This window comes from Podarcis liolepis (genome assembly GCF_965112155.1).
Source record: "Podarcis liolepis genome assembly, chromosome: 15".
NCBI classification, from domain to species: domain Eukaryota; kingdom Metazoa; phylum Chordata; class Lepidosauria; order Squamata; family Lacertidae; genus Podarcis; species Podarcis liolepis.
In genome coordinates, this window is record NC_139566.1 from 33,172,506 (window position 1) to 33,186,039 (window position 13,534).

The following is a 13,534-nucleotide window of genomic DNA, read 5'->3' on the forward strand; positions in this document are numbered from 1 at the left end:
TGGAGGGCACAAGGAGAAGGGGACAACAGAGGACAAGATGGTTGGACAGTGTTCTTGAAGCTACCAGCATGAGTTTGACCAAACTGCAGGAGGCAGTGGAAGACAGGAGTGCCTGGCGTGCTCTGGTCCATGGGGTCACGAAGAGTCGTACATGACTAAATAACAACAAAGAACGATTTAAAATAAAAAAATTTAAAATGTGTGATGTCAATGTGACCAAGACTTCCAGCACGGAGAGTGAGTCTTTCTGGCTGATGTCAGTGCTGACATATTTCTTTCTTTATAAGTTAAGTGCAAACTGCTTCCAATACGGAGGCTGCTTAGGCATGCGCTTGCCGTCGTTTAAGCGACACCTTGTCTTCAGGAGCTGACCCACATAAAAATAAAACAATCCCCTCTGACAGGGTCTAGAATGTTCCTGTCATGGCAGGAAACGTCTGAGGGAGCAGCCCTGCGTTCTCCTCAAAGAGACGTGACAGATCTTGCCAGGGGAACCAGCGGCTGGAACTGGCGGGTTGCGAGCGCAGGTCAGACGTCGCCGAAGCAGAAGCTGCCGGCGAGAAAATGGCTGGCTGTTAAACTGGGTCAGGTTCTGAGGGGAAGCATCCTAAACGTGTGACGAAATCGTTGCTGATGAAACACGGGGCCCCATCTGCACAATGCATTTAGAGCAGCCTTTCTCAACCTGTGGGTCCCCAGATATGGTTGAACTACAACTCCCATCACCCCTAGCTAGCAAGGCCAGAGCTCAGGGCTGATGGGAGTTGTAGTCCAACCACATCTGGGGACCCACAGGTTGAGAACCGCTGATTTAGGGCATCATCCTAGAACAGTCATGACTCCCACCCAAGGAATCCTGGGAAATGAGAGTTGTTGGGAAAGCCCCTAATCCCCCCCCCTCACAGAACTCCAATTCCCACTTGGAAAAGAGATTAATTGTCAATTTATTCTGAGAATTGTAGCTCTGAGAGGGGAACAAGGGTCTCTCCGAACAGCTCTCAGCATCCTTAACCAACTACCCAGGATTCCTTGGGGGTGAAGCCCTGGCTGCTTAAAGTGGGATGTCATTGCTTTAAATCAGGCATAAGCAAACTTGGCCCTCCAGATGTTTTGGGACTACAACTCCCATCATCCCTAGCTAACAGGACCAGTGGTCAGCGATGATGGGAGTTGTAGTCCTAAAACATCTGGAGGGCCGAGTTTGCCTATGTCTGCTTTAAATGGAGGTTTTTTGTCGTCACAAGACTACACTCCTGAGTGGTGGGAATGGGGAGAGAATGGCCTGCCTCGTTCCTTCCTCTCAGGCTGCTTTCCTACTCAAAAACCACCCCCAGCTGCTTTTCTCCCCATGAGAGTAAATATATAATAGCGGGAGGCTCAGCAGCTCAGGCTCATTCTGCATCACAACAGCTCTCTCGTGAATATAGTACCATTTAAAATATCCTGGAGCACTACATGCTTTGAGATTGCCAGGCAGCAATCCAGATCTTCCTTCCCTTGGTGTCTCTCGAAAGAGAGACAAAAGTTCATCGTTCGGTTTGTTTCAAACTCAGTGCTTGGAACGAATGGTGCTTTAAACCCAGAATTGTTTAAACGGCACATATCACTGCCTATTAGACAAAAGACCCTTGTGATTAAAGTCCCGTGGAGAACAGTTTGACTTTCCGGAGCGAGAAAAGGACGTGCGCCGATTCCAGTTCCCCAAGGTCGTCATGAACATTAGATCGGCTCAACTTTAACTACCTCTTTTATTTGAGGACTTTACAAGAGGATCACGACCGGATCGAAGCTTCTCAGCTCAAAGAGTGCAGCTTTAATAAGGGAAGGCGGTTCAAACGGAGGTGGGTTTTCACAGGCCCTACTACTTGCATACCTGCCAAGACATGACGTCTCTGGAGGAGCCATTCAGAGAGGGAAGGGAAAGACAATAGCGTCCTTGCAGTGGAGATGGTTGTTGTTCATTGGGAGTGGGGCTGCGTAAGGCAGGAGGCTAACACTAGGTGGCGCCAGGGCCAATGATAGGCAGAGCCAACTAATTCTAGTTTTGTCGTCATTCTTCTCCCTACTGAGTTCTACAATGGGAACACTGAGATAAAGGAGGAGAAAGGTGATGGACAGGAGAAACCCCCTGGATTAGTTGTAACTAAAGAAGAAGACAGGTAGGTAGGTTGAGGGCAAGCTCATCTTGAGGGGAAACATTCCAGTTTCATGCTTTTTCAAATTTTGCAACATAGTTCTCCGCTTGCAATACAATCCTCAGATCAGGAATCATATTTTAAGGGCTTAACAAATGCATATTTTAGGATTAAATAGGTTTAGAAATGCATAGGTTGAGATCTTTAGTTGCCAGTTCATTTCTGGGCCGAATTCAAGATGAAAAGGCATTCTCTTACATCTCAGATACAGTGGTACCTCGGGTTAAGTACTTAATTCGTTCCGGAGGTCCGTTCTTAACCTGAAACTGTTCTTAACCTGAAGCACCACTTTAGCTAATGGGCCTCCTGCTGCTGCCGCACCGCCGGAGCCCGATTTCTGTTCTTATCCTGAAGCAAAGTTCTTAACCTGAAGCAGTATTTCTGGGTTAGCGGAGTGTGTAACCTGAAGTGTATGTAACCTGAAGCATATGTAACCTGAGGTACCACTATCTTAAAGGCTGCCTCCTTCCCTACAGACTGTCTTGGGCATGAAGATCAGCAGAAAGGGTAGCTTTTTAGCTCTCAGAAGTTTGAGATGTAGGTTGTAATAATAATAATAATAATAATAATAATAATAATAATAATAATAATAAGGAGGAGGAGGAGGAGGAGGAGTAAATGGCAGCAGCTGAGTTGTATTTTTTGCAAACTGAAAGCTGGTGCAGTTCTTTCAGCACTAGAGGGGAGCGCATTCTGCGTAACAACCTGGTCACTGCATTCTGAATTGATTGTAGCCCACAAATGCTTTTCAAGGGCAGCTCAATGTAGAGCAGTTAAGCTTAATCAAACTGTATCTTAATTGAGGTTCCCACAGGCCAGGTTCAAATTGCCTGGGACGATTTTGCATTGCTCAGCCTGGCTGCTGTGTAATTAGCAGCTGTCAGTCCCGGCAAAGATATGGGCCATTCTTTAATCGGTGCACAAGTCGCAAATGTGCGCTTCTACATTCCTCAGATGGGATGCAGTTTAGTGGCGAGAGAGAGCCAGGGATTCTGCGCATGCTCAGATGCACTCTCCTGTGTTGTATTCTTTCTCACATTCTAGGGTTTGAAATCTTGGCATTCAAAACAGACTTCCTGGGACTGATCGAGGGGACCATTTTAACAGCTAGGGACTAGGAATGCTTGAGGAATTTATTCTTCGCTAGTTTCAAAAAATAACACACCTGATCTGCACCTCCTGGGCTAATGCACAGATCCGGACAAAGTTATTCTTACCATATAATCAAAGAATTGCAGAGTTGGAGGGGATCCTGAGGGTCATTTAGTCCAACCCCCCGGAATGCAGGAATCCCACCCACAGCCATCCTTGGTGGGCTTGAAACTCCAACCTTTTGGTTAATAGCCAGACGCACTGACCCATTGCGCCACAGGAGGGCACTTAGCTCCAGGTTTCACCCTTCTCCAAATTGAGAAGGGAGGTCTTAGCTCAAAAGCAAAGCAAAATCCATATGAAAATGCATGTTTAGACATGTGTACTTGGATGGAGGGTGGACATGTAGAAATGCACATTTTGCTCAAAAAGAAATTGCAAAGTAAAGGTAAAGGGTCCCCTGGCCATTGGGTCCAGTTGTGACCGACTCTGGGGTTGCGGTGCTCATTTCGTTTTATTGGCCGAGGGAGTACAGCTTCCGGGTCATGTGGCCAGCATGACTAAGCCGCTTCTGGCGAACCAGAGCAGCGCATGGAAACGCTGTTTACCTTCCCGCCAGAGCGGTACCTATTTATCTACTTGCACTTTGACGTGCTTTCGAACTGCTAGGTTGGCAGGAGCAGGGACCGAGCAACGGGAGCTCACCCCGTCGCGGGGATTCGAACCGCAAACCTTCTGATCGGCAAGTCCTAGGCTCTGTGGTTTAACCCACAGCGCCACCCGCATCCCTATGCATGTTTAGACATGTGTACTTGCACGGATGGTGGACATTTAGAAATGCCCATTTTGCTCAAAAAGAAATTGCAAACCCATATTTAAATGCAGGTGTTTGTGTAGATTTCTTAAAAACAACAACAACACTTCAGTAGAGCATCAAGGTCCTGGGACATGGTCCTTCGCCATGATTCAATTAAGCAGCCAATGAATAAAGATCAACAAACAGAAGCTGAAACATACAAGATCAGAAGGGGCAGCTACAAAGAAGGCCCTGCCCTGTGTTCTAATCCGCTGTACCTCTTATAAATGTGGAAAGCCAAGCAATCTTAAATGGTGGACAGAATCAAGGGCAGAATCATTTCAAGCTTTGCATGAGCCGTTCTGACGGCGCCTGCAGTGCCATTCGCTAAATAAAAATGCAGAACCTAAAATGTGCTTTCATTTGAAAGAGATCAATCTAGAATTCATTTTTTAAAAAGGAAAAACCCTACCTTATGTCACTCAAATCAAATTCATGTGATTATTAAGACCTTTTTGGTCTTGGCAGCTGATCTCATCAGAACCAATTAAAGCTCCGTGCTACAGATCTGACCTTTGAGGCAAAGACTTTGAAAATGGCCGTTCTGCTTCTGCTTATCTCACCTAATAATTCCAAATTGCTGCACTCTCGTTATAACGTTAAGTAACTATGTAGGCCGGCTGCTTTGGCCAGATACCTGCTCTGAAGAAGAAAAGGAACTTGAGAGCTAGCTAAAATCCAAAATCCACATTAGGGCAATTCCTTTATTAGGCCTTGATTGCTATTCTCCAGAACTGTCCATCAGGCTAATTGGTAAACAAAAAACATGTGTCTTACTCATAAGAATGGATGGATTTTAACAGATGGATTTCCACCCCCCCCCAAAAAAGGGGGAACCAAGCGTAATACAGTGGTACCTCCGGTTGCAGACAGGGTCCATTCCAGAGTTCTGGCCGTATCCTGAAGTTTCTGCAACTGGAGGTGTCACTTCTGCATGCGCCGAATACTTCTGAGTTTGCCACTTTTGCAACCTGAAGTTTACTTTACCCGAGGGTAACGTAAGCCGAGGGTCTACTGTATGTACGTCCTTCCCATCAGTCTTATCTGCAACCGAAAGTATGCAAAGCAACTAATTGGAGCCTCATTTGAATGTTAGCTACCTCCTCTTACTCTCCAGTTTAAGACAGTACAGTGGTACCTCGGGTTACATACGCTTCAGGTTACAGACTCCGCTAACCCAGAAATAGTGCTTCAGGTTAAGAACTTTGCTTCAGGATGAGAACAGAAATCGTGCTCTAGCGGCGCTGTGGCAGCAGGAGGCCCCAATAGCTAAAGTGGTGCTTCAGGTTAAGAACAGTTTCAGGTTAAGAACAGACCTCCAGTTCGAATTAAGTACTTAACCCGAGGTACCACTGTATATAAAACAATGGAACAAAATACCCCCAACACACTCACCCATCAATAACCATAAAAACAATGGATCTTAGATCAACACCATAAAATAGGCCAGAAGTCATATTTCGGTACAATGCAATTTAGCAGCCCAAAGGTAAGCAAAAGTGTCTTAACCTGGTGCCTAACACTGGGGAGAACATTCCGCAAACGGGGAGTCATTACTGAAATTGCCCACAGCATCTCCCTCAGACACCTGGCATCAGGGGTGCCAACTTGAATAAAATATTGGGGGGCGGGCTGGCTGGTAAGCTCCGCCCTGCATGATCAATCACATGACACAATGCTCACACATCATTTGAATTTCAATACCCAACAACTGGGGGGGGGGGGGCAACCCCCTCAAATATTTTTCCCCATCTTTATTATTTTATTCACATAATATACATTACAGTACTTACAAAGGACAACTCCAAAATAAAAACATATATAGCAAAATCATAAGTCTCGTGTTTTCATTTACACTGATCTCCTCTCTGATACCTTTACCTGATATTTCTTTCTGCTTTCCTTATAGAATCTTTACGGAAATTTAAATTTTTTAAATCCTATACCAAGCTTTAACAATTTCAATTAATCCCTTCACTTCCCTCCCCCACAGCCCAGTACTCCCCTCCACTCATGTGCGATCTTCTTTGCCTACTATTATTTTTGTTATTGTTGCGTTACTTACTTTGTTATTCCATCCTTAGTATAATATTATCCTATCTCTTTGCGCCTTTTAAACTTTTGCATATTCATTTTTAAGCTCCAGCACTGACTTTTTTCATGTATTCCTCAAATATTTTATAGGGGGCCCTGTAAGGGAATCGAACCTGCGACCTTTGTGTTATCAGCACCAATCTCTAACCAACTTCTAATCAGAAGGGCTTCCAATTATGATCATAGACACCTTATTGGAAATTATTCAGAATGTATGAAGGTGTTCCAAATGTTTGCTGGATGTGTGAAAAATATAAAGGGACATTTTATCATGCTTGGTGGAAAAAGCTAAGAAATGTCAGATACAAATACAAACATTGATGCAGAAGATTTTAAATGTGACCATTCAACTGAAAGCAGAAATTTTCCTGCTAGGAAATACAGTTGGATATACAATTAGAAACTGACTGTGGAACATTATTTCAGTACCTAATCACAGTGGCGAGACTTTTATATGCACAAAGATGGAAAGAGTCGTCATTTCCTACCTTGGAGGAATGGTAGTTACAATTTTTTGACTTAGCAGAGATGGCAAAGTTGACGTGTTTAATCAGAGAAAAACCATTGTTGATATCTGCTAAAGATTGGAAACCCCTTATAGGCTTTTTGCATGAAGAAGAAAATGAACTTATGATATCTGGGTTTGAGGATTGAAGAATATATTGGTTTGTAGAAAGTGAAATGTTGGGGGTTATCTTGAAGTGGAGGCTTTGATCTATTTTCTCTATACAGCTGACAGAAGAAGGATCAGAAGCTCTCCTTTTTATTTTCCCCTGTTCCCTGGCCTTCTTTGTGTTTGCATTTTTATTTAGATTAGTTTCTTCTATCTTTGATTAAAAGATATTGGATATTTAATATTAACCTTTGTATATTTTCTCTATGGGGGGATAAAGCCACTTCCGAGATAGGGAGGAGGTGGGGTTGCGGGCTTCACGCCCCTCCCCACAATCGTGGGGGCTGGCTCCAGCCCACGTGATAACAGGGAATCCTCGGACGTGTCATACCCCGAGCCAGCCAATCGGCTGACTTGGGGGGCGTGGCCTCGCCTACTTAGGTCTGGCGCGGCCGAGGGTCTCCCTCTTTCCCGCGCCGCAGCTGACCTGGTTTTCCCTCCCCTCCCACCCTTCAGGCTAGGTTCTTTGACGTTGCTATGGGCTTCGGTTGGTCACAGTCAAGGACCCTGGTAGGAATTTTTCCAATTGGCAGACTGGCACCAGCCAATTGGTTTTCGCCTACCTCGTAGCAAACCATCACAACTCCACGGAATTGGTGGTTAGGCATTGGTGGGGGTACTGTTCTATTGTTATGCAGATGAAGGGGGAAGGAGCGCCATCACCTTCCCCCGAACAAAAGGGTAGTCCAGTAAAGGATTCCAGGGGGCGTGGCCTTGTCCTAAGCCCACGGCACGCCCCCACGCGGTGACCCCGGGGGGAGGTCCTAGTTGATGTGCCTCAGCAGGACTCCTCCCACTGGTGGTTAACCCTCACCGGCCTTCAACCATGCAGGCTGAAGCCGGTTAGTTTTTAGGACCAATGCCTAAGGCCAATACCGCTCAAATCCTGTAATCAATAAAGTTGTGGCCTAATTTGACCCATTAACTCAAATTCTTGTGTCCTGTGTCTTTATTTCTTGGGGGGAGGCGGGAACTCGCCAGGCAATAATAATAAATAATAATAAAATTTTATTTATATCCTGCCCTCCCCAGCTGAAACTGGGCTCAGAGCAGCTAACAACAATAAAATCTGATGGAATTGGATGGAATTGGATGAATGCTTTGGGCTCCCTGCAGTGGAGACTGTACCATAGTAGTGAACAGGCAGCTACTCTACCAACCTCAGCTGGCCCCTACCTGCTTGCTTTCCCACTTACAGCTAATCCAGGGGGTGACCCTAGCTGTCAGCTTCCCCCTCCTTAGTCTCCGGGTCACCCTCTTAGAACTCATCAAGGAGAAGAACAGGCACTGAGCCAGAATTCGTTGGCTCTGCTCATCATTCGCTCTGGCTCCCCCTACTGTTGGCCTTCCTGCCTTCTCCCCTAGAAGCTCCAAGGGGAATAGTCGCCACAACTTTTAAAACAGGCATCAAGAAATGCAGCTGTCTGTTCATCAAACCCTGACCGACACAAAGGCTGGCATTCTGTTTCTCTGCCTTACCAAGGTTGGATCTACACACAGGGGGGAAACACACACGCTATAAATAAGTCAGAAATTAAATCGTTATAACAAAAGAAATAATCGCTATAGAAAAATGGCATTAAATTTATTTATTTATTTGCATTCCAGAGCCATCTTGGTGTTGCATGTTTGTAACACATTCAAAACACTGTTGCTTTTTTTTACTAATGTACAGTGGTGCCCCGCAAGACAAATGCCTCGCAAGACAAAAAACTCGCTAGACGAAAGGTTTTTCCGTTCGCGATTTGCCTCGCAAGACGAATTTCCCCTATGGGCTTGCTTCGCAAGACGAAAACGTCTCGCGACTTTTTTTCTTTGACTAAAAACAAAGACATGTTTTGTTTATAAAGTTAATTTATTTTCCCTTAAATTTTCAAACTGCTCTTTACAGTATGTGTGACTTTAAAGAGCAGTTAATAAACTGTTGTTGTACCAAATTTGGCTTTGTTTGGACTTTTTTTGACCATAGGAACGCATTAATTGATTTTCAATGCATTCCTATGGGATTTCGTGCTTCGCAAGACGAAAAATTCGTTAGACGACAAAAATTGCGGAACGAATTAATTTCGTCTTGCGGGGCACCACTGTAGCTGAGTCCCAAGATACCTTCTTGCCAAGGAAGAAAACAGCTGTCTCCACTGGCCGGCATCTGTACCCCCCCCCCCCCGAGAGGTTTGCCCCACTCTTGGGGCAGGGGGGAAGCCTCAACATTTTGCAGCTTTTGCAACCCATCTCAAATCACCTCTTTAGGAAGAAAAAAACAGTACTGTATTTTTCTGTGTATAACATGCCCTCGTGTTATTTTGGGGGACTCAAAAATTTAGAAAATGGGGGGGGGGAATTCCCCCAAGTTGTTGAGCTTTTAGGGGGGAGGATTGCCCATAGCTGTTGAGCTTTTTTTTAGCGGGGGATGGCCGAAAATCGCTCACCCACCACACCAAAAATAATGCTCGCATATGTCGCAAAAAACACCTATCCTCTGTTCCCTCGCTGACAAAAGCAGCAAATCGCCCACCAATTGCCACAGCAACAGCCAATCAACACCATCCCTTGCCACCAATAACAATCTCCGACTCGCAGCAACAACCAATCCCACGTCCCCACAACGCACTATCCATGTATAAGATGACCCCCATTTTTCAACATGGTTTTTGAATAAAAAACCTAGTCTTATACACGGAAAAGTACGGTATGTTTTCGCATGCGCTTGTGATTCCATTTTGGCCACGTGTAAAGCCTGTACTCAGAATGGCTTTGTTTGCCACGATAACAAACCTGAAGTTTTGTTATCTTTTCAACCCATCAAACCCAAACAGAAGGAAGAGTATACAGCTCAAACCAGACATTGACCACGATGGGTGACAGAAGAAAAGCGGTGCCAAGGTAACAGTGGTACACAAACAGCACCCAGCCCTGGAGCTGCCCTTGGGTGATGTAAAGCAAAGACGGCATCTCCTCAATATTAAATTTAATTATTAGATATGCATGAAATTTGTAACAGCACACACACACACGTTAGGCAATATTGTTAGAATCCTTTAAATCTGCTATAGGAAGCAGAGCAGAAAATGCACACTGTTTGCAAAAGAAGACTTCAGCTCTTGTTATGTCTTCTCCAAACCAATTCAATCGGAAAGCAAAATAATAGACGGGAACAGAACCGGCCCTTGAACGCGCATTTAATAGTGAAATTAAAGAAGCATGAAAGATACGGATAAATGTGGCGTTTTTCAATCCCTCTGCAAGACCCCTCAAGAGAATGCTTCTTCCCTCGCCCCTTCCTGATCTTTGAAAAAGCACGCCCGCGAGCACATTACCTTTTGCTGACTCAGACCGCTTAGGTAAATCCAGTGTATCAAAGTTTCTGTCCACATCTCCGTTCTTCTTCCCTGTGCACGACACAGAAGAATGAGCAATGAAAGGAATCAGCAGCACACGAATAAACCTGAATCAGTCACTGTTGCGTCCAGAGAAGAGGACAAATGGGGCACAAAGCCCAACATTACACAACATCATCACATGCGCGCACCATTTGCAGGAGAGTTCCAGGCATGCAAGGAAGCATTTGTCATGGCTTTACATTCCAAGGTAATAAACACATATTTTTATTACAGATAGGTAGCCGTGTTGGTCTGCCATAGTCAAAATAAAAAAATTCCTTCCAGTAGCACCTTAAAGACCAACTAAGTTAGTTCTTGGTATGAGCTTTCGTGTGCATGCACACTTCTTCAGATACTTCTTCAGGTATCTGAAGAAGTGTGCATGCACACAAAAGCTCATACCAAGAACTAACTTAGTTGGTCTTTAAGGTGCTACTGGAAGGAATTTTTTTATTTTGACATATTTTTATGTACTGGTTAGTGAGACTTGCTGCAATGTCAACCACCGGGCCTAATCCTGAATTTGTTTCACTTCTTTATTTATTTTAAAAGTTATTTATTCATCCTTTTTTCTCTCTCTCTTTTTTTAAAAAAAACCTCTGCTCTTCCTTCCAAAAAGGAACCCAGGTGGCAAACACACCACCAACAAAACAATAAAAACATCTAAAAACAAAAGGCCACAGAGAAAAACAAAACAAAACAACTATTCAGAGAATGAGTGGCCATTATCTGGGCCTCAAAGAGTTAGTGGGGGGAACCCACACCTTCTAAGGGGGACTTCCCCCAAATATTTTTGCTACCAGGAAGAAAAAACTAAACATTACCTCTTATTTCGCTTAAATAACACGATATACACAGAAAAATGCAACCAGTTTCCTCAAAACATTCCCAGAGTACAGGTCAAGTGTTTTTAAATGTGTGTTGGTATACTCTTTATTCGCAAGAGCAAAGTTTTAAATCTGAAACGGACAAATGTCAATGTGCAGGTCTGATCAGATTCAAGGACATGTTTACACTACAAACATAGGTAAGCCAGTTTCAAAGTGGCTCAGTTGTCGTTGCCTCTAATACATGGGAAGGACATGCTTTGGGGAGAATTCTGGTCTTTGACCAAAATATCTCATGGCCCAATATTAAACATCTAATGTGGGGGTCATTCATGGGGAGAATGGGGTTCATCTTCCTGCTTGCATGATGTCCCTGATATATTTTCATGATTATTAATAGTTTATTGCATTGATATCCTTCCTTTTTTTTCTGCCATGGAAACAGGAGGTCTGATCACAGTTTTTCAATATTTCATACACTTTAGCTGTTGGGTTTCAAAACCCGTTCAATCCAACCGTCACTTTTTTAACCAGACAACTTGGCTAACAGAGTTTGTTTGTGTCTGTCGACAGAACAGGCTCAATGTCAAAACCAAAGTCGCTTCCCCACCCAACCGGTCTCTCTTATTCGCTTTTTGACAAAATCTTGGCTAGGGTCAATGATAGCAATCTGAAGAAGATCCTTCATTCTTATTTGTTTTTGTTTCTTTTAGACCACTCAAAACAAGACAGCAGGACCCTGCTTTGGGAGACAAACAGAACAGCCAAGAGGCAAGATGTCAGCTGTTGGGACAGAACGCCACTATTTTATTTTTTTCCTGATGAGAGCTAAGCCCATATGCTTCTCTGAGAAGAGGACTCTTAACTTGTCACTTCGGAAATGACAAGAATTTATGGCAGAAGGCAAGAGGGGGAAAGAGAGAAGGAAAGGGAGAACTTAGAATGCAAAAGTGGAGAACATCACACTCCCCCTGAAGCACACACTCTGTTTTCTCCACAAAACACTGCCTGGTCTTACTGCCCTGCAGATCCCTATGCCCTTTTTCTCTGCTTCAACACCTTTGCTCCCTGTTAAGGGTGTGCATGATGAGGAAGCATTGATTTCCATTCCAACCCATGTTGATTGCATGCAGTGCTGTTTCTGTTCTGCTGCATTTGGCTTCCAGCAAAAGCTACTCTGTCCACTTGGGTGGAATTTTACATAGTTAACTGCAGGGGTTGGCGAATCTGTGGGAAGCCAGATGTTGCCACCACCCCTGGCCTTGGCCATTCAGGCTGATGGGAACTGCAAGTCAAGCAACACCCGGAAGACCACAGATATCCCTTCCTTGTGCTCTACTGCCAGTAAATGTACAGCAGCTCTTGGATGGGCTTAATGTCCCATGCAGTCTTGGTCTTCAGCTGGGGCCTGATCCCAGCAGCTGGAGGGCAGAGTGACATAGCTGGAATGCAGGTGTAGGCAATAAGTGATGATGTGGGGCAGGAGTCCAGGACCCCCAGTCAGCAGAAGGGTCACCCGAAGGCAGCTGGACTTGCTCACCAAGCAAAATGGTACACGTTACTAAGGGGGTGGGGCGTGGAAAAGAGAAGACAATTTGAAGTAAGTGAAGACCACCACCCCATAAGACCATTCAATCCAGAATTAAAAATTACCTAACTCAGGGGTAGGGAACCTCAGGCCCATGGGCCAAACGCGACCCTCCAGGTCTCTATACCTGGCGCTTGAGTTTCACCATAAGCCACGTCCCTTACCACCCCTCTGTGAGTGTTTTTGCCGGTAGGGAATCCCTTCTGGAATGGTAATATTGCCTCTTGCAATGGAAGTGTGCAGCTGTGCTGAGGCAGTGTGTGCACAGTGGTGTAGCATGGGGGGCAGAGGGCTGGTTGCCCCCGGGCGCAAAATGGTTAGGTGCGCAAAATTTCAACACCTGGTGCTGCCTCAATACCACTGCACACTTCGGTTGAAAATGACTTCTCCATACGAACTAGGAAGTGACCTCTCCAGACAATAGAATGCCTCTTCTTTTCTTATCTCTGTCCTGGTTAATGCGGACACTGTTAGGCAGTTGAATGCGCATGCGTGCTTCATCCGTTTCCCAACCACTACTCTGTGTGGCCCCGGGCACTGGCAAACCACGCTATGCCACTGTGTAGAACGAAGTGACACTTGCGTGGTTGAAATCTAGCCTAATGTACAGAAGGAAGGTTCACACCCATTGCACCATCCATGTTTCCCTCAGGCCGCACCCACCCCTGGAAAGTTGTCCATGAGGGAATAAGGCCCTCAGCAAGATAAAGGCTCCTCACCCCTGACCTAACTGCACCTCAGGATGTAGTATTTTGGAAGAAGACCAACATATCAGCAGCCTTAGAGGTTTTTAAATTCCCAAGGAAAAGTTTAGGGAAATCCAGGGCTG

At 45.0% G+C, this 13,534-nt stretch overlaps 1 protein-coding gene across 40 annotated transcripts in view; it reads right to left on the minus strand.

The window, feature by feature from the left end:
* Positions 1-13,534, minus strand: part of ARVCF (ARVCF delta catenin family member) — a 608,790-nt gene that overhangs the window by 66,836 nt on the left and 528,420 nt on the right. For 39 of the 40 annotated variants that reach the window (XR_014519914.1, XR_014519915.1, XR_014519916.1 and 36 more), the window contains one exon: positions 10,228-10,299. Coding sequence is in view for 36 of the 40 variants with exons in the window: in XM_083479021.1 (XP_083335147.1) it covers positions 10,228-10,299 (72 nt within the window). In the remaining 4 variants the exon portion in view is untranslated. Of the gene's footprint in view, positions 1-6,030; positions 8,575-8,992; positions 10,300-13,534 lie in introns of those variants that run through there. The other variant, XR_014519917.1, reaches the window with a different exon arrangement.